This window comes from Conger conger, chromosome 9, assembly GCF_963514075.1.
Source record: "Conger conger chromosome 9, fConCon1.1, whole genome shotgun sequence".
In the NCBI taxonomy this organism is placed as follows: domain Eukaryota; kingdom Metazoa; phylum Chordata; class Actinopteri; order Anguilliformes; family Congridae; genus Conger; species Conger conger.
The window spans coordinates 16,806,778-16,830,114 of NC_083768.1; the positions used below are offsets into that span (position 1 = coordinate 16,806,778).

At 41.4% G+C, this 23,337-nt stretch overlaps 1 protein-coding gene across 1 annotated transcript in view; it reads right to left on the reverse strand.

Moving 5' to 3' along the window:
- Positions 1–4,484: 4,484 nt before the first annotated feature.
- LOC133136448 (collagen alpha-1(XIV) chain-like) overlaps positions 4,485–23,337 on the reverse strand; it is an 81,251-nt gene continuing 62,398 nt past the window's right edge. Inside the window, exons 36-50 of the mRNA XM_061253929.1 lie at positions 23,099–23,257; positions 21,345–21,422; positions 20,330–20,416; positions 15,561–15,614; positions 14,605–14,700; positions 13,836–13,889; positions 12,873–12,926; positions 11,345–11,398; positions 10,764–10,835; positions 10,302–10,337; positions 9,757–9,823; positions 9,317–9,505; positions 8,880–8,957; positions 7,752–7,907; positions 4,485–4,912 (exon numbers count right to left, since the gene is read on the reverse strand). Of these exons, the coding sequence (XP_061109913.1) occupies positions 4,599–4,912; positions 7,752–7,907; positions 8,880–8,957; positions 9,317–9,505; positions 9,757–9,823; positions 10,302–10,337; positions 10,764–10,835; positions 11,345–11,398; positions 12,873–12,926; positions 13,836–13,889; positions 14,605–14,700; positions 15,561–15,614; positions 20,330–20,416; positions 21,345–21,422; positions 23,099–23,257 (1,548 nt within the window). The 3' untranslated portion in view covers positions 4,485–4,598. The remainder of the gene's footprint in view (positions 4,913–7,751; positions 7,908–8,879; positions 8,958–9,316; positions 9,506–9,756; positions 9,824–10,301; positions 10,338–10,763; positions 10,836–11,344; positions 11,399–12,872; positions 12,927–13,835; positions 13,890–14,604; positions 14,701–15,560; positions 15,615–20,329; positions 20,417–21,344; positions 21,423–23,098; positions 23,258–23,337) is intronic.

A 23,337-nucleotide genomic window follows, 5' to 3' on the forward strand; every position in this document is an offset into this window, starting at 1 on the left:
AGAACAGCTGTCAGGCAGCAGGAATAAGGAACCAATCGCAACCCAAAAATAAGTTGAATAAGTGTCTTTATTAAAGAACTGGCAGGTCAGACACTGGTCAAACACTGATAGACTGGTATGGCAGAGATAACACAGTTCATAGTCACGGTCACTAGCAATGGATCAATCACAGGGCAAACCGGTATAAGAGGGGTAAACCAAATCTTGGTCATAGTTGCAGTTGAAAGTTCAAACACTGAAAAGCAGGTGGAACAGGCAAAGGTACAGACCGTGATCCAAGACTCAAAATCAAATACACAAAGCAAAGTCTGGTAAAGAGAGCAGGTCAAAATGCTGAGCAGACAGGCAGAAAACCGCTGGACAGAATGGTTTGCACACAGTACAATCTGGCAAAGGACTCAGGGGAAACAAAGCGGTTAAATACACAGTGATTGGACAGAAATGACAAACAGGTGTACGTGAGGGAAACAGGTAACGAGACACAGGTGAACTGAATGACAGAAGGAATGAAGATTACGGAAAGTGAGATGGGACAAAAGGCACGGGGAAAACAGAAACACTAAACGGGGGAATGCAGAGCATGACAGACAGCAATGATTGTGAAGCCTAAGTTACTAAGATCAGGGAGGAAAAAAAAAAGCCTAAGAGGAACCTCTCTACCTTTATACAGTCCTGCAGTCTTTAAACTAAGTCAAAGTGAAATGTGAGGCACTGATGTCATCCCTCTGTGCCAGCGCAAACACCCTCGCCCTTTAACACCGCCCAGATCCAGTGCGCTCGCCTAACGCAGAGGGCATGGCAGGGGAGGGGCCCACATAGAGCTGGTGAGCGCGTACAGAGCCCCGCTCGCCCAGCTGTTTCTCAGACTCACTCCTGTAATTACCAGCCGAGCCGGGGGGGGGGGGGAGTGTGATGAAGGAGCAAGATGCAGCGCAGGATAATTACAGAGTGCATCAGGAGGTAGGACAACTCCATTTTGAGTCTGGCAAATGAAATAAAGCTTCCAGCCTCTCTGTCAAAGAGGCATGGGTTCTCCTAATGGTTGCATGGCAGTGTACATGTAGCAAAGAGTTAAGATAATGTGAACATCTGTTACAGCCTCCTTTAAATACAATGAGACTATGACTAGTGCCCTTGGCTGAGAAACTAATCTGTTGCCAGCACGTACTTTATTTCACAGACTTTTCTGTATAAGGTATTTACATTCATAGATATTTAGATAAATTTAGGAAGAGCATAGAGCATTCAGGGAAAAAACCCCAAAACACTTAAGGTAACTGAATTAAGCTTTTACCATGATCTCCCAAGGTTGTTTGTAAGTATGTATGTTATCTGATTATGCTTCAAAAATTGCATTCAACATTATTTACTGTTGGTACTATTTCTTATGATGAATGTAACCTGAACTGATGGAAATAACTTTTACCCTAAAATACAAACTGGTATTTATGCTTTCAATTCGAAACAAATGATACAAAATGAATCTCTTCATACTGTACGGACAGCACCCTTGCTTTGCCCATGGAATTGTGGATGGCAATTAAGGATTTTTTTATTTCCGGAATGATAAGCAATTCTGAAAAGCTGTTTCAATACTTCAATTCAGAACAAAAATAAAATACATTTGACACATTCCATTATGTGTTTTCATGACTAAATGATAACCAAGAGGACGTGCTTCAGTAAAGTAGTATGCAATATGCTCGGGACATTTTTCTCCGACACACCTATCTTTGACAGAACTTGCATAGAATAACAAGATGTTCTCAGAGTGTTTGGGGAATGTTCACAATGTCATCTCACAACCTAAAGGTAATCTAACCAGAATCCTCCCCTGTGTTCTGGAGACATTTTGTATTAGCTGAGAGTACCTCTGCTCTGAGCCTTCGACAGCTTCAGTTGTTAGAACAGGTTAGCGCAGTGCTCATCCACTTGCAAACATTATGCGTCCTATTTTACAGAATGGGAAGCTGAGGAGGGGTGAGGCTTCACCTGTATGGCAATGTCAATGCTATCTTCATGCTCAGCGACTCGAGAATAAACATCAACTTTTTGATGTTACTGTTACTGTTATGTTTTATTTAATGGGATCCACTTCATCTGTCTGTATTTTAAGATTCACATCTTTAAGAACATGTTCTGCCAAGCTTGTCTGAGAGGTGCAGGTCAACTGTTGAGAAAATTATCTTTCCAGTTGATTTCAACCGAAAACCTTCTTGCTATTTATCCCTAAAATGTCAATATGTGCATTACTATATGTAGAACTACAATTGCAGGAGGAATCACATATTATGACTACCTGGATTCAATTACTTTTCTGTGCTCGATTGAACTTTCCTGGTACAATTGAGCCAAAAGGACCAGATGGTGGTGTTTTGATTTTTTGTATTCAATAGGTTCCAATACATCAGACAATCTCAGTAAATTGTTGAAAAGTATTTGAAAACAAATCAAAACAATTAGTATTTGACCAAGGTCTGGAGACTATAGCTCCAGTGCAGCATGCTATTCAGCTATTTTTATTTAGACATGCTGTGATTTGTTTGCTGAGGAACATATTCTTGCTATGCTACTGTATAGCAATAGCTAGCTGGTGACATGTACAAAGTGAGCATTGTATCGCGGAGAGGTTTTTGTCGTGGAAGTTTTGTTGATAGATTATTTTAATATGTCCCATTAAAAATTAGGTTTAAACTATCCTTGAGTTTTTGCAGGGCTTGCTGGACCTGGTGTAAACTGCAAAATGCTGACTTCCTGTTGTGTGTCAAAATGGGTTAGCTGTGTGTTTGTATTTGTGGTACTCTGATTTATTTGAAATATAACCATGGTGTTCTACCGACTCAAAATGCTTGTATTAAAATCTGATAAGATTCTGTGAGATATATACACTCACCGAGAACTTTATTAGGTATTTATTACTTTTTTTTTTAACCTCTACTGCTGTAGCCTATCCGCTTACAGTTATGATGTTTTGTGTGTTCAGAGATGCTCTTCTGCATACCACTGTTGTAATGTGTCTTTCATTAACAAGGCGTCTCTATCTGCAGAACTGCTGCTCACTGGATTTTTTTTTTTGCACCATTCTTTGCAAACTCTGGAGACTAGTGCACGTGAAAATCCCAGGAGATCAGCAGTTTCTGAGATACTGAAACCACCCCGTCTGCCACCAATAATCATTCCACGGTCAAAGTCACTTAGATCACATTTTTTCCCCATTCTCATGGTTGATGTGAAAATGAACTCCCGTATCTACACGATTGTATGCATTGCACTGCTGCCACACAATTGGCAGATTAGACAATCACATGAATAAATAGGTGTAATAAAGTAAAATGTTCCTAATAAAGTGCTTGTGAGTGTAAGCTACCTAGTATGCACTGAAGTCCGAAAATGTGAAAGCTGGCAAAATATTATATAACACTTTCACAGTTGTAAGGAAAATTCTATTCATATTTAGAATGTATACACAGCTGCAGAAAATGTATCCCTGTTATCTGACCACTGAGATCAATTATAACAGCAATAAAACCTGTCCTTCATGCAGTCGAAAATCAACAACATCCAGACAAATTACAACACCAGTGTTCATGGTTGTACTTCGAATTTTATTGGTAAAAAAGAGAAAATAAATTACTTTTTTGATTCAAAAGTTTCTAGATGATTCCATAGTTGACATTCCATAGTGGCCAATTGTAAGTTTTTCTTTAAGCTCTTTTCTGAAAGGGCTTTAGACCACAGGCCTAACTATTCAACACACGTACAATGTGAAAAAGCAATGCCCCCCCCCCCCCCCCCAATGTTGCACATCATTATCCAAGAAACTGACAATACGCCTAAAATAGGCAGCAAAATATATTTCACAGATTCAGCCAAAGATTTAATGAACTGTGTAGATCTTTTCTTGTAGCACATCTTATCAACTTCTCCTTGAGAAAACAGACAGCATGATGACACAATTTCACATGACAAAAAACAGAAATAACTGTTCCTTTATCCCACGATTGTGTGTAAATTTCACATTCTGCATAAATCTGACATTAATGTGACAATGTCACATGAATGCTTTGTTATGTTCTGTTAACAAGAATTAAGGTTGTCTCTCACACTTATGAGTGCCACCATATATGGATTTGATACAAGTGTATCATAAAGTAGGATATTTCCCCCCAATAAATAACCTTTAAAGCTGGTTGTAAATATAATATTGGCAGTAGAATAATTGTATATTACCAGACAATGTGAGTGGAAATCTATAGGAAACATTGTTTCAAAACAATAACACAAACTGTACAAATGTTCACAATGGTGTAAGGCATTTACAAAAGAAGCTTACAGCACATTAACAAACATTATATAAGCCAATTATACAATCAATGTTCACACTGTCTCCAAAGCTTCATGCAAATCAAGAAAAATGACATCTTGATTCTCCCTCCCTCCCCCCTCCCATTCCAACCCAACCCCCCAAGAAAAAAACCCCCAAAACAAAACATCAGGCACTTTTTTGGATTTGCCTCTGATAGCACACCCGTTTGGTTCCTCCAAGAACAAATGTTTTATTGACTCCTACTTAGCTGTGTGAGCATGCTTTAGTCCGTTTAGTCGAGTGTCCCTGATGTGCGTTTGTTTCGTCGCCCCTCCCTTTTTTGGGCAGAGCCTCTCCTCTTTGTAGACAGGCTTCTGCTTACACGGTGGATTCCTGGTGACCTCAGCTCCACACTGCCATCGTCTGGCTGGACGGGGCGGGGGGCGGGGTAGTTGGGCTGGTAGTACTCGGGCGGGTACACGCGGTAAGGGTCATAAGGATCTTCCTCCTCATCCTCGTTTTCGGCAGGGTTGTACGGTTGGTAGGGGTTTTGAGGCGATTGTACTAAGGGAACATCTTGATCAGTTGAGCCACCACCATTTCCACCTTTTAACCACCACCGCCACCGCCAAATGCACGGATTGGGTTAGCATGTTAAAAAAGAGGGATCAGAGACATCCAGGAACAGCATTACTGACGACACCAGAGCAGCTGGGGAGGGATTACACTGTCAGGGTGCTGAGTGAGTTGACCTATCAGAGCGTGGGATTAATTATTGCTATTGCAGTCAAGCAGCTTTACATAGGAATCCACTATGCCAGCGAGACAAACAGTGCAAAGGCCCTCCGGTGAATGTGACACAGTAATTCAGTGTGTGAAGAAAGGGGCTAGCTCGGATGAAATGGATCTGAAATGCGCATCAGTGTGTGGGAAGGTTAGTGATGGATATTGAACTGATGTGAACAGTGGCTCTCATTACGGTAGCGGCTCTGTCAGACAGGGAACTGATGACACGGGCTATGTGGCGTGGTTTCGTCACTCAACTCCTCGACTATGAGCCTACTGATTGTGTGTGTTTGTGTGCGTTTGTCTGCGTGTGTGTGTTTGTTTGCGAGCGTGTGTTCTTGTGTGTGCCTACACGTGTGTGTGTGCGCTTGCGCGTGCAATTGTGTGTGTGTGTGTGTGCGTGTGTGTGTGTGTGTGTGTGCATGCATGAGTGACACTGGTAGAAGGTCTCTTAGTAGTCATTGCGTTCTGCTTCAGTTAATAGTTAGTAAGACAAGAAGAGGGCCAAGACAGAAAGAAAGAAAGACACAAAGCACATGTCAGTCAAAGCACATGACAAAAATCATACCAAGCTACATGTAACTTAACTTACGCTTGTGCCGATCACAAGGACCAACACCACAGGCCTGGCCAGCATTGTGCTGAGGTTTATCCCTCTTTCACCAGGGGAAAATAGGTGAACTAGGACAAGGGCACTTAGACCTTGGTCCTATGAAAATGTACCAGTGGACAAATGATTGCTTGACATGAAAGTCTGTTCAAGAATGTGTTGTGGCAAGCAAAATCATTTTGGGCCATTTTTAGTCTCTAGTTTCTGCAAATATACTCCGCCAAGATATTTCTAAATACATGCACCTTGTTGGCATTTAGAGATATCAAATTGATCTGCAGATATCTTTAAATGCGGACAGTTCTCTTGAAATGAATGAATTTTAGATCCCTGTATGATCACATTTAAGATACCTCTAAGCAAATAGCTGATATCTTTAAATGAACAGGTTACGGAAGCGATTTAATTATATGATCAACTGGGATTAAGAAAAGCACATGGAGGAGCCAGGCATTGGAAAAACATCCAAAACTTGTCTTTATAGCTGTATTTTAGGATGCTGCAGGTGACGGTAGATACAGTGGAAGCACAGCAGATGTGAAGAATACAATTTGCAGATGAAAGCTGAACACAAGAGTCAAAGGCGCATACACAAACATTTGTCCTTAATATTGACTGAAGACTGAGATAATCATGGTTAATGCTGAACTCAAAAAGTTAGTGAAGAAAAACTAAAACTAAAAAAGCATAATAATAAGGAACACACCCCCCCCCCCCCCCTTTTGTTTTAAGCAGATAAAATGCGGGCCTTCCTTGACTTGGTGGGTTATTCACACCGGCACTTACAGGGAGTGAAGTTAGTGGACATTTGGGGGCTTGATACTGCTGCTGCTGAGTCTTGGATCCTGCCTTACAGCTGCTCTGGCACATTTTTCCATCAGTGATTTCAGGAAGATTCATCTGCCTTCTGGTCTTTGGGACTTTAATTTCGGTTTGGTTCATGGGACTGTTTTGGGAGACACGCTGGGGTTTCTTTCATTGTTTTCTTTTGTGACTGGTACTTGTCTTTGTCTGTTACTAAATAAAATAAATTGACTACATTTCTTATTTATTCTGTGAGTTGGACAGTTGCTCTGCCTATCAAAGAATTTGGTTAAATTGATTAAATTGATTAAATTGATAATTGATATATTTGATAAATTTATTTTACATGTTGGATAAGTGAAGGGTTTAAACAGTTGATGCACTTATGTTTGGTATTCAGAGTGCTGAACGTTAAACGAAAGTGTTGATTGTTAAAATCGCTGGATTCAGAAATTGACCATAATTCACCTTAACCTTCACTTCCCCGACATTCCTGGCTATTCAAAGATTGGATGGGATCAATAAAAACTGTTTCTCCTGTTTCATATGTTCATTAAAAATATTCAGTAAGGGGACAGCAATAATAGTATTAAACTGAAAAAACCAAAAAAACTAAAAACATTACATTAAGAAGAAGTAATAAAATATGTCCCTTCCTTTGCTTTATTTTTAATAAAATGTTTTCATGAAAAAATATCACTTTATTATATTTTCTAATTCTTTGACTGCTCAGTAGTGCCTGGAAAAGTCCTAGTTTAACAAACAAAGGTCAGAGTTTAGCCAAATAGCTTTGTATTGTCTTCCTTATCCAATATAATACAGTACCTTTGCAGTGACATATTCTATAGGTGAATGAATGTTTGATGAATGCACAGATCATGCTGTTAAAATTATTTACACATCCACTGTACCTACTATTAGTGCTGCATATCAAAATACAGCGAGCAGCATAACACAGTTTCCACAACCCCACAAAGACATGGTAGATGCATAGGGCCAGACTAATTCAATCAAAACCTTTATCTATCTGTGGATGCAAATATTGCTTTTATATCTATTTGTTTTGCCTTATCATTTTTTTATCACTATATTTTGTCATTTGTAGGCTGAGAAAAAGTTCAGATTGAACTGAAGGTTGGAAATTCTACAAAACAACATACAGGGGATGATGAGGAAACAGATTGTGGTGGTGAGGTCAATGTCAGGGGTTAGGGGTCAGAGGTCACAGTGGAGAGGGGTAGTTACCTCCGACGTTGAAACCCATGCAGGAGCTCTGGTCGCAGTACCCAGGGGACCCCGCAGGGCCGGTGGGGCCAGGGATGCCAGGCCGGCCTGGAGTGCCTGAGTTGCCTGGCCTGCCCGGTTGCCCCTGGTTCCCTGTTCGCCCCTCGCCCGGTGGACCTGCGGAAGACAGACACATGGGAATGGCACCTGCACCCAGACACAGCAGCTCTGTGGGTTCTCATTGGCTGCCCAGACATGCTGGATACAAATGACAGCATTTAAACAGGTAAGAAAAGTTAACTTCAGATTCATCCTTTTTAATGTCTGTTAATGAAGGCACCCATGTTCTAAGATTGAATATCCATCCCATTAGCAGAGAAGAACACCATTAACCAGTGACATTATTAGACAGTTGCAGTAGGAACTGACATTATTTTGTTACTCACGACTCATGTAACACGGTGCTATTAATTAGCTTAGCAGTCACCATTATCTTTGCTTGCATACACAGCTAATATTCACATGCACATTTATTTATTCAGAGGAAGCAATAAGTATAATTTTTAAAGGTACAACTGCAGTCTCACATGCAGAACAATGCTGCTCAGAGCAACAACATTTTTTTAAACAAGTGTTATCTAAATCTATATGCGTGGATCTTCTATTAATATAAAGTCATTGTTAGTGATGAGAATGTTTAGCAAGAACTTTGCTAAGGCTTAGGCTACCCCTTTGTGTCTATTTACAGATGGCAAAATAATTACTAATTATTTTATTCACAATATAACTTTTTACTTTTCATTTACTATTGTTACTTGTCTTCATCATTCACCTTCTGATAATGTTAGTTTCAACACAATCTTTGTTAAAAAATCTCCCTTGTAACATACACATTTTATATTTGTAACAGAAAGTAACAGTTGTAACACAAAAAGTGTTGAATATTATCACATCCCTTTTTCCGAGTTCAGCAAGAATCTTGTGATACATATTTTCCATATTTAATACAGCTGGATATTTACTGATGCCATCCAGGTGAAGTATCTTGCTGAAAGGCCTCTGCTCCCTGCAAAACCATGTGGTGCTAGTCTTACCTGGGGGCCCAGAAGGGCCTCTGCTCCCTGCAAAACCATGTGGTGCTAGTCTTACCTGGGGGCCCAGAAGGGCCTCTGGGGCCCTGGATGCCCACACCAGGACTCCCCTTTTCCCCCTTCTCTCCCGGGAACCCTGTTCAGAGACACGACCGCATCCACATCACAAAAGAATACCCAGACCATTTTCAACAGACAAGTACAGTTCCCAAAAAGCAGTATTTTTTTATATAAACAAAAAAGAGAAATATAAATCTTATAAAAGTGACAGCTGAAGTAGCTCAAATGAGACACTAAGAAAACAAAAAATATATGCGCAGGTGCATAAACTGTTAAAAATGCAGTCTAAAGGGAAGATAAGCTTTTTGATGAAGCTGAAAAGCTCAAAGGTTGCTCCTTGGTCTGAGCATGTGTCCAGATATGGCTCATGTTGATGATGTCACCCAAGCAGAGAGCACTGCGTAATCGTGCAGACTCAGGCCCAGTGCGCTGTACCTCTCTCTCCTGGCTGGCCGTTCTCTCCATTGCTCCCGGGGAACCCTGGCCGGCCTGATGGCCCCTGCTCTCCCTGTGGCCCCGCAGGGCCCTGCCGCCCCGGCTCCCCTGGGGGCCCAGGGGCTGAGCGCACCACGGCTTGCCGAACAGGGACATGGGTGAGGATGGAGTTGTAGCGAGACAAGTGACCTGTGGGAGACATCAGTCTCCTTTAAGGAGGCGTGGGACAATACACAGGACTCACAACAACTGGTCAGTGAGTTATAACCCAGTATATTATCAATCTGCAATTGCATAGAAAGTGTTTGACTTTTCTTTAGTCTTTGTGTAAAAAAAATCACTTGCTCTAGTAACACACACAAGCATACACACCCACACGCACACACACATACACACACACACACTGACAAATGCACAAGCAATACTCAAGGGGAACTCACTCTGAATCAGCTGTTCACAGACTTGACGGGCGATTTCTTGGACGGTAGATTGGGATTGTGTGTCACCCTTCAAGACAAACAGCACATGAGGGTGTGCACCTACCACTGACAGTGAGGATTAATGTACTGCCCGGTGTAGACCAATATAAAGTCTAATCTGCCATTACCCATGAGCCATCGCCTCTAATAGAGAGTCTGCTAATTAGTTTGTGGGTGAAGGGGCAGTGACATATCATAGCATAATCCATTGCAATATAATTGCACTGTCAGAATTATCAGAATTTAAAACTGTGCTCATTCACGTGCAAATCTGGAATCTTCAGCAAAGGGTGTGTAAGGTTATGAAATATACAATGGAGTCGCTAACTCTGAAGGATTTCTATAAAGAGCACAATTTTACCTTCTAAAGCTGTCAAAAATCTCTTCAAACCGCACTTCACATAAAACTCCAGTTTTACAGCATGAAGGTAGAGATTTTACCCTCAAGATTTCAGATTTCGCGTACAAGAAATGTATAGATTTATTTTCCATTTGGCCAAACTTACTCGTTCACCCTTGTCGCCTCTGGTACCAGGAGGGCCCTGCAACAACGGCAGAAAAATTTACTGTCACTATAAACACTGAAGAAGGAGATGGTGTTGGAAGGTGGGACACTATATACAGATACATTCCTTTTTCTGCTTTTCCACACCTGTTCAAACCAAAGACGAATAAGCAGATTGGATTTGTAGACATACTCTTTGTGAAGAACACAGAGAGAATGCGCGTACTATAATTGGGCTAATGTTCTGGAAGCTTCCATGCAGATACTGCAGCTGGTAAGACATTATGGATCTGCTGGCTCAGAGTCAGGAGGGCACATGTGAGAGTGAGACACTGGGCTCAGTCAGTGACTCAAAGTACTGTGGAGATGGACCAGGGAGATTATTTAACTATGGTTATAGCCACCTTATTAGTGCACAGTCAGAGTTCAATGCCATGGATGGTACGGGGGTTCCAGGACTTACCGGCGGGCCTGGATTACCCAGGGACCCCGGGGGTCCGGTCAACCCTGGTGATCCGGGAGCTCCAGGGGAGCCCTGTAGGCGATGATAAGAGGGTTAGGGGCTTCATTCTGCTCCACCACCAGCCTCTCTGGTACGCACACTGACCAAAGCATGTAAAGCCACACTCTATTCCCACGGCAAACACAATCATCTACAGACAAACATTTGCAGTTTCAGCGAGCCATAACTCACAAAATGAAAATCTTCACCATCCCACTGAAAATGTGTATGGGGTAAATTTGCCTATCAAGCAACAAGCATGCAATGACACTAACAGTTCTGCAGGAAGTTATCCCATGTGCAAGGAAGTGCTTTTTTAAAAGGTTATTTATTCCCACAGCCATTGCCCAGCTCAACAGCAATTCAAGTAAGAACCTCTGGACATACTGTACTTGTATCAGTAAAGTCTTTACTGCATGAGTACCCTGTTTTAATCATGCCATGCTCATATAGTCCTACTGTTGCTATATGTGCTAGATGAGTAGCTTCAGTATGGTTGTTAAGTCCTCTGGAATTTTGATCTAAGGTCCACCAATACTCACAATGGTTCCTGATGGACCTTGCCGTCCCTGAGGGCCATCCTTCCCTGGCAGCCCCTGCAGAACAGGATCATGGGAAACATATTTACAGAAACTTCCAGAAAAGTCCAGTCTAAAGGTTTTGCACACTCTCAAGAACAAAGAAAATGCCAGAATATTTCTGGTGTAATTGGTGTAATTGAGTACTATTGAGTAATTGAGTACTGCTAAAATCATGTCAGAGTGTCCCCTCTACATTATATGCTCTTCAAAATGGTACAATAACAAGTTAGGAAAAATCATAGACGTTTAAACCTAATCTACTGTCGCTGGACAATCTTGCAGCATAGAGAAAGAAAAGGGCTATTTATTTCTCTGGTCCGGTAAAAGAGTGATGGATCATTCCCAGAGAATTACTGCATGGTATAGCTAGCGCAGCTTTTTCAGATATTTCAGATAATATATATCTTTCTGGTGGTAAACCATAAAATCGAGCATTGGACAGAAGTGAACACAGACACAGGTTGCCCTCCCCTCATAGTAATGACTGAGCAAGGTTGCAATATGATATTTCGAAGGAGAAAATCCTGCATGCTAAACCATTATCTCAGACAAACAGATTTTATTCATTAGGTGTAACTGTTATGCTTTTGCCGTGGGCAAATCTCATCAACAGTACATCTAGCAGACGCATGTCAGGGTTGTGGCGGACTCTGTGACTGAGGTGGGGCCAGTCTGGACTAACCTCACTCTGAGTACAATTAAGCATGCTCTTTGCGCCAATAAACCCATGATATACTAATTGGAAGAGCCATCTTCATAAAAGGCAGAACACAGCATGCACTTCAAATCATTCAGCTGTGTTCCGTGCTTTGCCATCTTTTGGTGGTCTGTGATAATGACACGGCCCCATGTGGCAAGAGGCAGAAAGTGACCTTCATCCATTTGGATACAGCTCAGGAGACACGGTACATAAACACCACTAAATGCAGTCATGAACACATCGCATACACCACTAAGGATGGAAAGTTTCCTTTGAGGAGATTTAGCCTGCTAAAACACTTGCCAGCCACTTAATATAAAAAAACAATAAATCACTGCATTTATCCACATTGCAGTCCAAATTAACCCAAAGACATTCACAGTTCTGAAAAGCAAAGAACAATCTCCTAATTTATGTTTTATTTCCCAGACTGAACATTTCACAGACTATTTTTGATTAAGAAAACAGCATGGCCATCTGCCCTTAACTGTGATAATGCATCTTGAGACAGTGGTAGTCTTTTCATATTGTAAAATGCAGCTTTTGTGGCACAGTTTTTGTACTGAGCAAAATTTAAATTGATGAAGCATTCATGAAAAAAAGCCTTTCGCTAAAAGAATGAATTGCTGTACTGAAATTTACATCTAAATCGTTTTGCAGGAAATTCAAAGTGATAGAAGAAAGAAAGTAATAGCATTTGCATAATAAGGTTGGGAAGAAAACTTGTACGTCGACTGCATTCTGGATTCATCTTTCCAAACTGTGGCCACTTAATTACGAGTATCTTACCCTCTGTCCTGCAGGTCCATCTCGGCCTGGTGACCCCCCGGGACCAGGGACACCCTAAAAAAACAAACCCAAAAAACAAAGACAACTCAGTTAGACTATTAACTTGAGACTGAATATGTATTCTGGTCATATATTCTCTGTGGTACACCATGGAAGATATTCAGCTTTTAAAAAGGCTTCTGAGATGTCCCCAGGTTGACAGGTTTTTTGTGATCTGTTTTTGTAGCTGAGTTTAGCTGTACCAACACAAGCTCTGAGAAGTAGAAGGGAACTTGGAGGTGATGCTGAGTCTGGGTGGTACAGAGATGCTGTGACAGGCACCATCTCACCCAGCTTAGCGCTGTCTCTAGTGCCAACCAGGGTGTCAATTTCTACAATTAGCCAGCCGCCACATATATGAGTCTCTCTTTCTCTCTCACTCTCACTCTCTCTGTCTCCCTCACTCTCTCTCAGGATTCCAGCACCTACGGTGGGGTACAGACTCTCTAATTAAAGAGTCGTCTCACATCAGGGAGGAAGAGATTCAGAATGACACATTTGCGCATGCAATTTTACAGCATTCAATCCAGTGTAGGAGGTGACAAAACTTAATCAAGCTGTCCCCTTTGCATGTGACATAAACCCAGTAAAATGTTTAGGCAGTTCTTTTGCACTCGCGCTTCAGTGATGTTGCATGTTTACTTGTTGGTCTGGGAATGTTGGTAGCCATGGCTGGCACTATTGCTGAAGAATCATGTAAATGTATTTCTGTTTCTCCTATATTATTAGTCTCTCTGGCATCTGCTAAAAGAATGTAATGTCATGGCAGCATAACTTTTGATCCCTCATGAACTCGTATCAACTCAATTAAATTTAATTAACACTGAGAAGTTGGCTGTGTGTTCTCGGCTGACGTAAAACACAAACCACATAGGAGAATTTTTATTTTCGGTTGCAGAACCGAAAAACACGAGCACACATTACCTGCAGTCCGGCAGGGCCAGTTTCACCCTTGTCCCCTTTCTCCCCAGGTCCTCCCTGAAAGAGACGCCAGTTAGCCCCACAAAACTTCCACAGAGTTACCCTTCAGGATCTTGTGCCTGTTGCCACGGCACCAAGCAGTTTTTGTGGGCAGCTATCATGACCAACCCTCCAGTACTGTATTTCACTTGAGCAGTAAAGTACCTAGCAGCACCAATTTACAACTCCTACTGCCTCTGTGCACTTACTGCCATTTTAACAATCTATTAGGCGAGAGAAACCTGTCTCCCTTCCCTTAAAGGCTATAATTTAACAACAGCCTCTCGAAAAAGCGATTGGTAATTATGTGCAATAGAGCTCTGAACTTGGACAGACTAAGTGACAAAACATTTACAAGGTCGTTAAAGTATCAACTTTAATGAGCGACACTATCTTTCATCATCATTTGTGAAATAAAAACAGAAAAACTTGTGTGGCCAACATTGCCTTATACAATTCTTCCTTGTTTCAAATGTGCTCCAATAAATACTTTTTTTAGAATGTACCAACACTTGTGTGCAACTGGTCTGACACACTCTGTTCCCAGAATAGACACTAAACACTCACTCACACTCATGAAGGCACATACAACTTAAATAACTATGCAAGGCAGTCCACGTAAATACTATACATTGGGCAGAATCTAAAAATGTTAAATACAGAGCAATATGGGAAAACAGCATCATGCGTGGTACACAGGGTGTATGGGGGGGGCTCTGAGCAGGACCCTTACCGGCGGCCCCTGAATGGACAGTCCACTGGGCCCCTGGGGGCCAGGTGAGCCCTGGGGTCCTGGTGCACCAATGTCTCCTGCTGGGCCCTGGGGTCCCTGTCAGATCAGCAAGAAAAGATCATCATGTGGGGGCTACATTCATGCCATGACAATCAAAGGCATTGGACTCTGCTCTAAGAGCATCAACCATATTCCCTTTATCAGCCTAAATGGCCTTCTGTTCGAAATTAGGCAGTAAAGTTAAAGTGAGCTCAGAACTAGCAGGTTCTATCTGCTTTCAGTTTTGAAACACTGAGCTGGATGGGCTCCAAGCAGATACGACTTTTAAATTTTCCTTTTTTAAACAGTATTTTTGTATAAAACTTCACATGTATTTAGTGCCCTATAAACAACATATTTATGACACTAACTCATAAAAAAAAAAAATGTCAGAACCTTCTAATTCTGAGCTCACGATTTGTGAATGTGCATGACATGCAGGGACTGGGTGAGCTGCAGATTCCATACCCATGTCATGCACACAGTCACATCTTCAGTGCGTATATATAAGCATGAGCAGCAGGTGACAACTATGAGCATTGTGTGGAGTGTATGTTATTACAGGATAGTTTTCTCCCTTGTAATGTTATGAGAAAAGAAAACAACACTAAATGGGACACTTCCAAAGGCACTTTTGCTTTTCTGAAAAGAATAAAGCTTTGTCAGTGTGGACCCTGGAAATTGACAGGGGGCTGTGCATATGAAAAGTTTTTTCTGGTTTGGGCCAATGGAGACATTTATCATTTACACAGAAGCAGACAAACCTCAACATCTTCCAAAGATAATATAACATACTGTGTGTAAGCTATACATATGCATACATGTCTTCCCTTTTGGGGTGCAGGTTATGGGTGGGCCCTGTATGTACATAGCCTGGTTTAGCATAAGCATGGAGAAAGAGTCTGAGTGTGGTTTACCACATGGCCTGGTTCCCCTCGGTCCCCTCTTGCACCTCTGATTCCTGGGCCACCCTATGATTTGGAGGCACACACAGTGGACATTCAGAGACATGTACACATTCATAGCAATCAGAATAAAGCTATCATGGCACAATAATCAGCATTCAAGCAAAGGCAATTTGTCAGATTTTCTGACATTTGATAATTATTCATGACAGAACACTACTCGGGACAGAGCAGTGCTACACAGATAGAACACAATAGAACACATTGAAAATCAGTGGGGGAGATCAGTACTCGTAGCCCCTCCCTCAGGGATGTACCAATTAGCAAAAATAACCAATAGCTGCTGGCCATGACCTTTGCAAGTCCCAGCACTCACTGCCGCAGGCAGCTGCTTGTACAGTAATTACCCAATAGCCCTGCTTCCTGTTACCAGGTAGGCCTTAATTACAGCCCTACAGGGCTTCAGTACTAGCCTAATTGTTCTCAAGCTCTGTTTCAGACCCTTGAGTGATTAAGAGACGGCACCATACAAATTCACCATTGGCCATAAAGAAATATTTTTGTGAAAGTATCTTTTGAATGAACAACAAATGGTAATCTGGCACAATATACATAAGGCTGTGCCAGATACTTATCAATCAAACTTAATTTTATGGCATCCTTCAAAAGAGGAATTTTCTCAGGGTGCAACGCATCAATTATTGCTGCACTCACGTGTAATTTTATGCAAATGTTGCAGAATATGAATACTTACAATTACATTTCAATCAGGAAACTCTTGTAAAGTATGAAGACATTCATTAGCCTTTGACACGCTAGTTCTAAACAACCATGTTATGGTGACCCTGCCCAGGGGGCACCTGCCAGTCAAACACATAACAGATGGCAGCTTGATACAGCCATCCAATAAGATACCTGCTCCATTGGAAGAACTGAATGGAGTGAAAACACAGTCTGCAGTAGCTTGCAGTGCGACCAGGCAATTGCAGGAGGCTCAAAATGGCGGAATGAAATGAAGAAAGCTAGATGTGGCTTTCATCAGATCAACATTTGTCTTTAGCACTGTGGCTATGTGAAATGCAAAAAGAGTGGGTGCACCCGAGACTACTCCAGGAGGTGCTGGCTGACGGCGGTCAGATTATAAAAAAAAAAAAAGAAACTTGCGTGCTTAATGCTCCAAAATATAATTAATTTACCAAACCAATGTTTTGGCACACACATGCCTTGATCAGGGTGTGTAGGGTGAAATGCTGAGAAGAGACTTTGTTAAAGCAGAGGTGACAAGTGCAGATCATTAATGCAATTAGTGACAATTGGTAGACGAGGACTCAAAAGGAGAATAATTAGGAGATACTGGTTCATAAACATCATGTTGCTGTTTAAATAACTAGTACTATATCATATAGTAATATGAATAGCGATTGCTTTTGTTATTCAACAATACACACATAATCGTTTTTTATGGAATAGGCAAATAACAAAGTATAAAATGCAGTGGAGATCAAAAGAAACATTTAATCCACCAGGAGTTAATGTTCCCAGTTTGAAAATCCAGTAAGCTTCCCTTAGAAGCAACAAGGTATCAAGTCCCCACTTTTCCTTGGTAGAGTCACCTTATCAATCCCAGTATATCTGAGAGATGAGAAAGAATGGTTAGCATGTATGATAGGATAGTGAGTGTACTGTTTTTGTGCTGCTTATGTTCAGCTATACTTTTTTCAGTGACCAGATGGTTTTCCAAGTATAGGCTTTTGAACACGGCGTGGGACCACATATACAAGCGTTATTGGCACCCTTAATAAAAATGAGAAAAAAGGCTGCATATTATAAACATGGATAATGATCTACATTTTATGTTCAAGCATGGGAATACTATATACTTTTATTTCAATATATTTACTCTCACTTTCAATGTTTTTCATGTAGTAATCTAAAATTTTCTGAGAACCATAGGTGCACCCCAAACAATTATTGTAAATCATTCACACAAATACAGTTTTACTTTACTTAATTTAGTTAATCTCAGTCAAAAGGAACTGTATTGTATCATTCCATCACTGCCTGTTTCACTAGACGTAAATGAGGTCACAAGCATGCAAAATCTTTTTGTCAACCATCAGCATGGGAAAAGCCACAGAACTGTCAATTCAGAAGACACAGATGGTAATTGACCATCGCAAGTCTAGTAATGGTTACAACATACCACTTAGCACTGTAATGGCAATAATACAAAGGCTTAAAATATATGGAAAGGTTGCAAACTTGCCAGGAAAAGGACGCAAGTGCATATTATCCCCACAGATGTTAAGGAAGATGGTGAGGGAGGCCATAAGTAACCCAAGGATAGCAGTTTTTGGTTATGTCTTGGGGTCGCCAAGTCTCAAAAAGAATAATAAAATAGCACCTCCATACCAACAAACTCTTTGGAAGGGTGGCACAAAGACAGGCCTTACTGAGCACAATAAACAAAACCAAGCATCTCAAGTTTGCCAAACCTCATTGAAATTATGACTGCAAGAGAGTGTTATGGTCAGATAAAACTATTTTGGCATTACACACCATCATTATGTTTGGTGGCAAAATGGAATGCATACAAGGAGAAGCACCTCATACCAATATTGAGGAGGGTCATTGATGTTTTGGAGATGTTTTGATCCCAATGGCACTATTTAAGAGCAATGGAACAATTAATTCAATAAAGTACCAGGAAATCTTGGCAGAAGATCTGGTTGCTTCTGCTAGGAAGCTGAGACTTGGTCGTAGGTATATTGTCCAGCAAGATAATGACTCTAAACATACATCAAACTCCAAACAGAAATGGTTACCATGTTCTGCAATGGCCATAATTCCATGTCTCCAGACTTAAATCCAACTAAAAACCTGTGGTCTGGACTGAAGATTCTGAAAGGTTCTGCATGGAGGAATGGTCAAAAATCCCTCCAAATGTGTTCTCTAACCTTATCACATAATTTTTTAGTGCATAATATTATTTATCAAGGGTGCCAATCATTCTGGAGGCCACTGCAACTCCTTTGGTGGCACAAGAGATGACGCCTTTGATTGCTATCTTTTTACCTGAATGAAGGTATTTAAGAAACGGTTTTTGGTTGTGCTGTTGCATTTTTTGTACGCAATTTACACATTTGTAGTTCACACCCTGGTGATGTCAAAAATTGAGCAGGGAGAGCTGCAAAGACTGACTGGGAGTAGATGTGGGGTAGTCATACTGTTTGTCTAAGAGTGGAGAACAGAACTGTTAGACAATTACCTGCTCAATGTCTTTGCTTCAGTGGGATCTAAATCCTCAGGAGTCTGAAAATGCTCTTCCCAGACAATCTTTGCGGATTTCTTTTCGTGCCTCCAACGAAGAACCAATAACCTCACCAGCTCTGCACACATCCACCGAATGGGACGGGGCAATCTGACTCCAAGGTGCCAGACACATGCGCCACAAATGTACTCATCTCAAAGATAGGATCACTATTGATTTGGATTAAAAGCCCTGAGACCTGGCAGATATCGATCAGTGTATTCTCATGGTTTGTCACCTCTGATGGAACATTCACAATTGCATCTTTACTGTTAATAATGCACCGTGTTACATCAATCTGACGAGTACAACACATCTGCAACCACTTTTTCAGAGTCGGAGCACAGTGCAGTTGTACAACATATTGCCCACAGAAGAACGGCTGTAGTGAACTAGACAAGCACAAGCCCCCAGGCTCTCCTGGGGTAGCATGCACAACTGCTACCTGCAACTGGTGGTTGTAGCATTATTGCTTGCAACATCAAAATTACTGCAGGGAAAAACAGCATCCAACTTTACTGAATATTTTACCCACAGATGAAACCCGTAAGACCATTCAATTTGACCAAATACTGGCTTTGGATATGACATCAGCACACATTGGGATGTTTCACTAACAGTGAGGAATGCTGCCATGTTCAGGCCACTGGAATTTTCTTTATCTAGGTGACCTAAGTTGGCAGAACTTGGACTGACAGTGCTTCGACTGTGGTGGAACACAGCTGCAGCTCAGGCAGAGGATTATGGGAAGTTTTGGCACTCTTAATGCACTCCCAGCTTCAGAAGGTAAACTCTGGCCAGCACCATTGGTGGGACTAGATCTTTTACATATTTAATCAATATGTACTCCAAGACAATTAAGTAGCCCAATGATGCTGATTAGAAACTGCAAGTGTCTTGATCAAACTTTTAAATATTATTCTCCTAGTCCTAAAATATTGAAAAATAAAGCCGGACAACCATAGGTGAGCACACACTATGGTTGTTCATTTTTTTCAAGTATGAAAATGACACATGGTCCAGTGAATGAAATGGCAGCCCTTTGAATGAGGTTATTTATTTTTGTTGACATGTCAAGTTGAACCCACTAAAAGAAAAATATCCACTTGTACACTTCTCCAGAATAGCTTGCACATCCCTGGCATGTCCCAACCGCATGTGACACAGATAAATAAGCAATCCCGTCTCCAACAGTTAATCCCTGTCTCCAATACAGTTAACCATTATTCACTCCCATCGACACGGTGGTTAACCTTTAGTCAAATATTCTCCAATATGGCCACATGAAAGAATCACACAGTATGGGGCAGCACTGCATGTGTTAATCACAGTAAATAATGGGTCTCTGTGATATCTGAAAACATGACTCAATTCGATCTGGAAAGGTGTATACTGTTCTGCATTGCCAAGTTGAGCACTGCCATTTCCACACCATTGCTGACCCCATTGGGCTGGAAGAGAGGGTACTCACTGGGATTCCTGAAGGGCCAGGTGGGCCTTTGCTGTCCTGGGTGCAGGTGCATGCTTTGGGCATAGCAGGGCAGTCAGCTTCCACTCGCTGAAACACACACCCAGACAGAGACTGTTAGTACAAACATATCAAGGTGTGATGCAGTCAGAACATGGACTGTATAACACACAACACTATCAGTCCACGTAATTGGAGACTGTCAGCACACAAAGCACACAGACATACAGACACATGCACAGTTGAGTTCACTGAATCGATCAGTATCTGACAATTATGCATTGGTAAAAGTCTGTCAAGATCCACTAAGGATTAAATTGCCATTGGATGTAGGACTCAAAATGAGTGAAAGAAATAAGATAAGACTTTAAAACTGGAGGCAGATTTTCTTAACCAGTCAGACATCAATGTAGATAGTGGATGATTTACCTATCTACACACACCCACAGAGCCTGTAAGTCTGTACACCTGAAGCTGGAAGCACAGAGAAGCTGTGTGGTCCTTCACAGCTCTAAAGTGTGTGCATTACCTCTGCTGTGATGCCTTTGGGCCTCAGGTTATTATTATCATCACTGTTTCATCAGCCTGTCAACAGCAAAGTATCTCTCCCCAGCCCAAAGCAGTAAAACACATCACAACCCTCTGCCAGGAAACAAACAGCCACATCAATAAACCTCCAAATCGCTGCACCGCTTCCCGATAAAAAAAGTGCCCTTAAACAGCAGTGTGCCACAAATGGCCGATGGAGGCAAGCTTAAGTACATCTGACGTTATATCATTTCCACAGAGGACTGTGAGAAATAGCACAGGTACGTGACTGAGGGATTGTGGAGGGATTTGAGCTGAAGTTGCACTTGGAATACTGGAAAGAATACAGTGAGTGAGTGGGATTTGAGCTGAAGTGCACTTGGAATACTGGAAAGAATACAGTGAGTGGGATGTTTGGAGTCGGAGTGTGCGTGTGAACGAAAAGTTCAGAGCAGGTCGCCGCGAAGGCACGAGTGGGGCCAGCTCTCACCAGGCTTGGCAGCTCACAGCATTTGTCTCGGCTAGCCCAGGAGGTGCTGCAGACAATGTCGAACATCTGGAGCTGAAACTGATGAGGAACACAAACACAAGGGCCCATATCACACGCATGATACATACATTTGGATGTATTTGCAGGTCACAATTTTTTGTCCTGGAGGGTCAGTTTCCTTTGTATGGTTGTATCCTTGTATGGTTTCCTTTCTATCTGCAGCCAAATTGTGCCTTGGACACTAGGTGTGGTACTCTTCATACTCTTGCTGGGCGATATTTACAGTGTGGAAGCCTGCCCATTTACTAAATCCCAGAGAGTAGATGTTATTTAAAGTGCACTTTCTTTTTTAGTTTCAAAAGTAAATGATTTTAAAATAAAGTAGTATGTATGTACGTATGTAGTATACATATGTTAGAATAAATAGCATCAGCTACATGTATGTATTCCATGAAATACTTTACTCTAGGTAGCCAATAGCTACTTAAAATGTGCTGAATCAGTTTAGTGAATTAGCCTACTTAAACATGTGAAATATAAAGTCTTAATTTAAAAATAAACTTGACATTGGAATAAACAGACCTAAGATTTCTCTCAAGAATGTTGCATAAACATAACATTTCATGCCGTGGAAATCTATATCGTTCAATTACTTAATTAACTCCATAAGTATCTAAAGGGTGGGCGTGATCACGGAACATTCTTTCTGGAACCTGCCTCTGTTTCAGCACTAGCAGCAGAAACAGCATATTTCTGAGGGAAAAAAAACAGTTCTGCGAGAGGTCTGTAGTCCTTGCAGTTTTATTTGCGATTCGCAAGGGATGAATTTCCGTGAAACGTGTTTTGATAAGATATTGCGATCTGCGAGCAAAAATCCTTGCATATGCCTTTCATGAAACAAGACACAGGAGACCCTCCATGAATTCAGTCAAATATCCATGAATTAGATTCAGTAAAGAGGAGAGAAACAAATGGCATGGCCTATGTAGAGACATAAAACCTGTTCCACAAAAGTACAGTGTCTTTCACCTTGCTTTAACTATTTATATCATATTCCTTTTAACAACTGAGTAGTTGACCAGTTTAAAGAAAACATTTAAAAAAAATATATAATATACTTCATATACTTCGAAGAAACAGTCTTCTTAAATAATGCGTAATAGAATGATTGCGGGGGTCATTTATGCAGTGCATAATTCCAGTTTGATATCAAATTCGGCTCTCTTCAATTTGGATGCATATGAGGGGAATGAGATGCTTCGTTCCACCACATGGACTGAAAGATATTTCTTCTGGGCTCACTACATGTCTTTCAATACCATAAAAATACCAACTCTAGAGAGCTCACATTTCCACAGCATTAAAAATATATCTGGAATATGTACCTTGTACAAAAATAACACGATTCTTTATCATACATTTCCATCTATTATAAACGTATTATTATCTTCTATTAATCACTATGAAGCACTTAGCTCTTAAATCTTATCGTGTTTCAAATAAAATGGCAATATGCCGAAATGTCACTGAGCTTAACAGCAAAAATGTTCCGTGTAAAGTCAACTTTGCTGCAGTGCTTTAAAATCAAATAGAATACATCCAGCCCCAACACTGGCAGAGCTGACTCCAAACTGAAAATGTTCCTGTGCTGTCACCTCAAAGTCAATGCGATGCACATAAAAAGCAAGTTTACCAGTCTGGGAAGCTCTGGCAACCTGGCCCTGCTGTTCCCAGCATGCCTCGCTCACACTCACCGGCGCTGAGTTCTCCTTCTTCCCCCGGGAGCGCACCATCCTGCCCAAGACCTCCAGCCCGTCCATGGTGATGTTGCCTGCCGCGTTGATGGGCTTCTCCCCCACCATCTTGCAGTCAATCACGGCCCGGGCGGAGGTCTTGCTGATGGCCATGTGGAGCTGCAGGGGAGAGAGCACATTGTGGTTGGAGGATGCAATTAAGATAGACAGAAGAGAACAGTTAAACAGTTAAAATACAT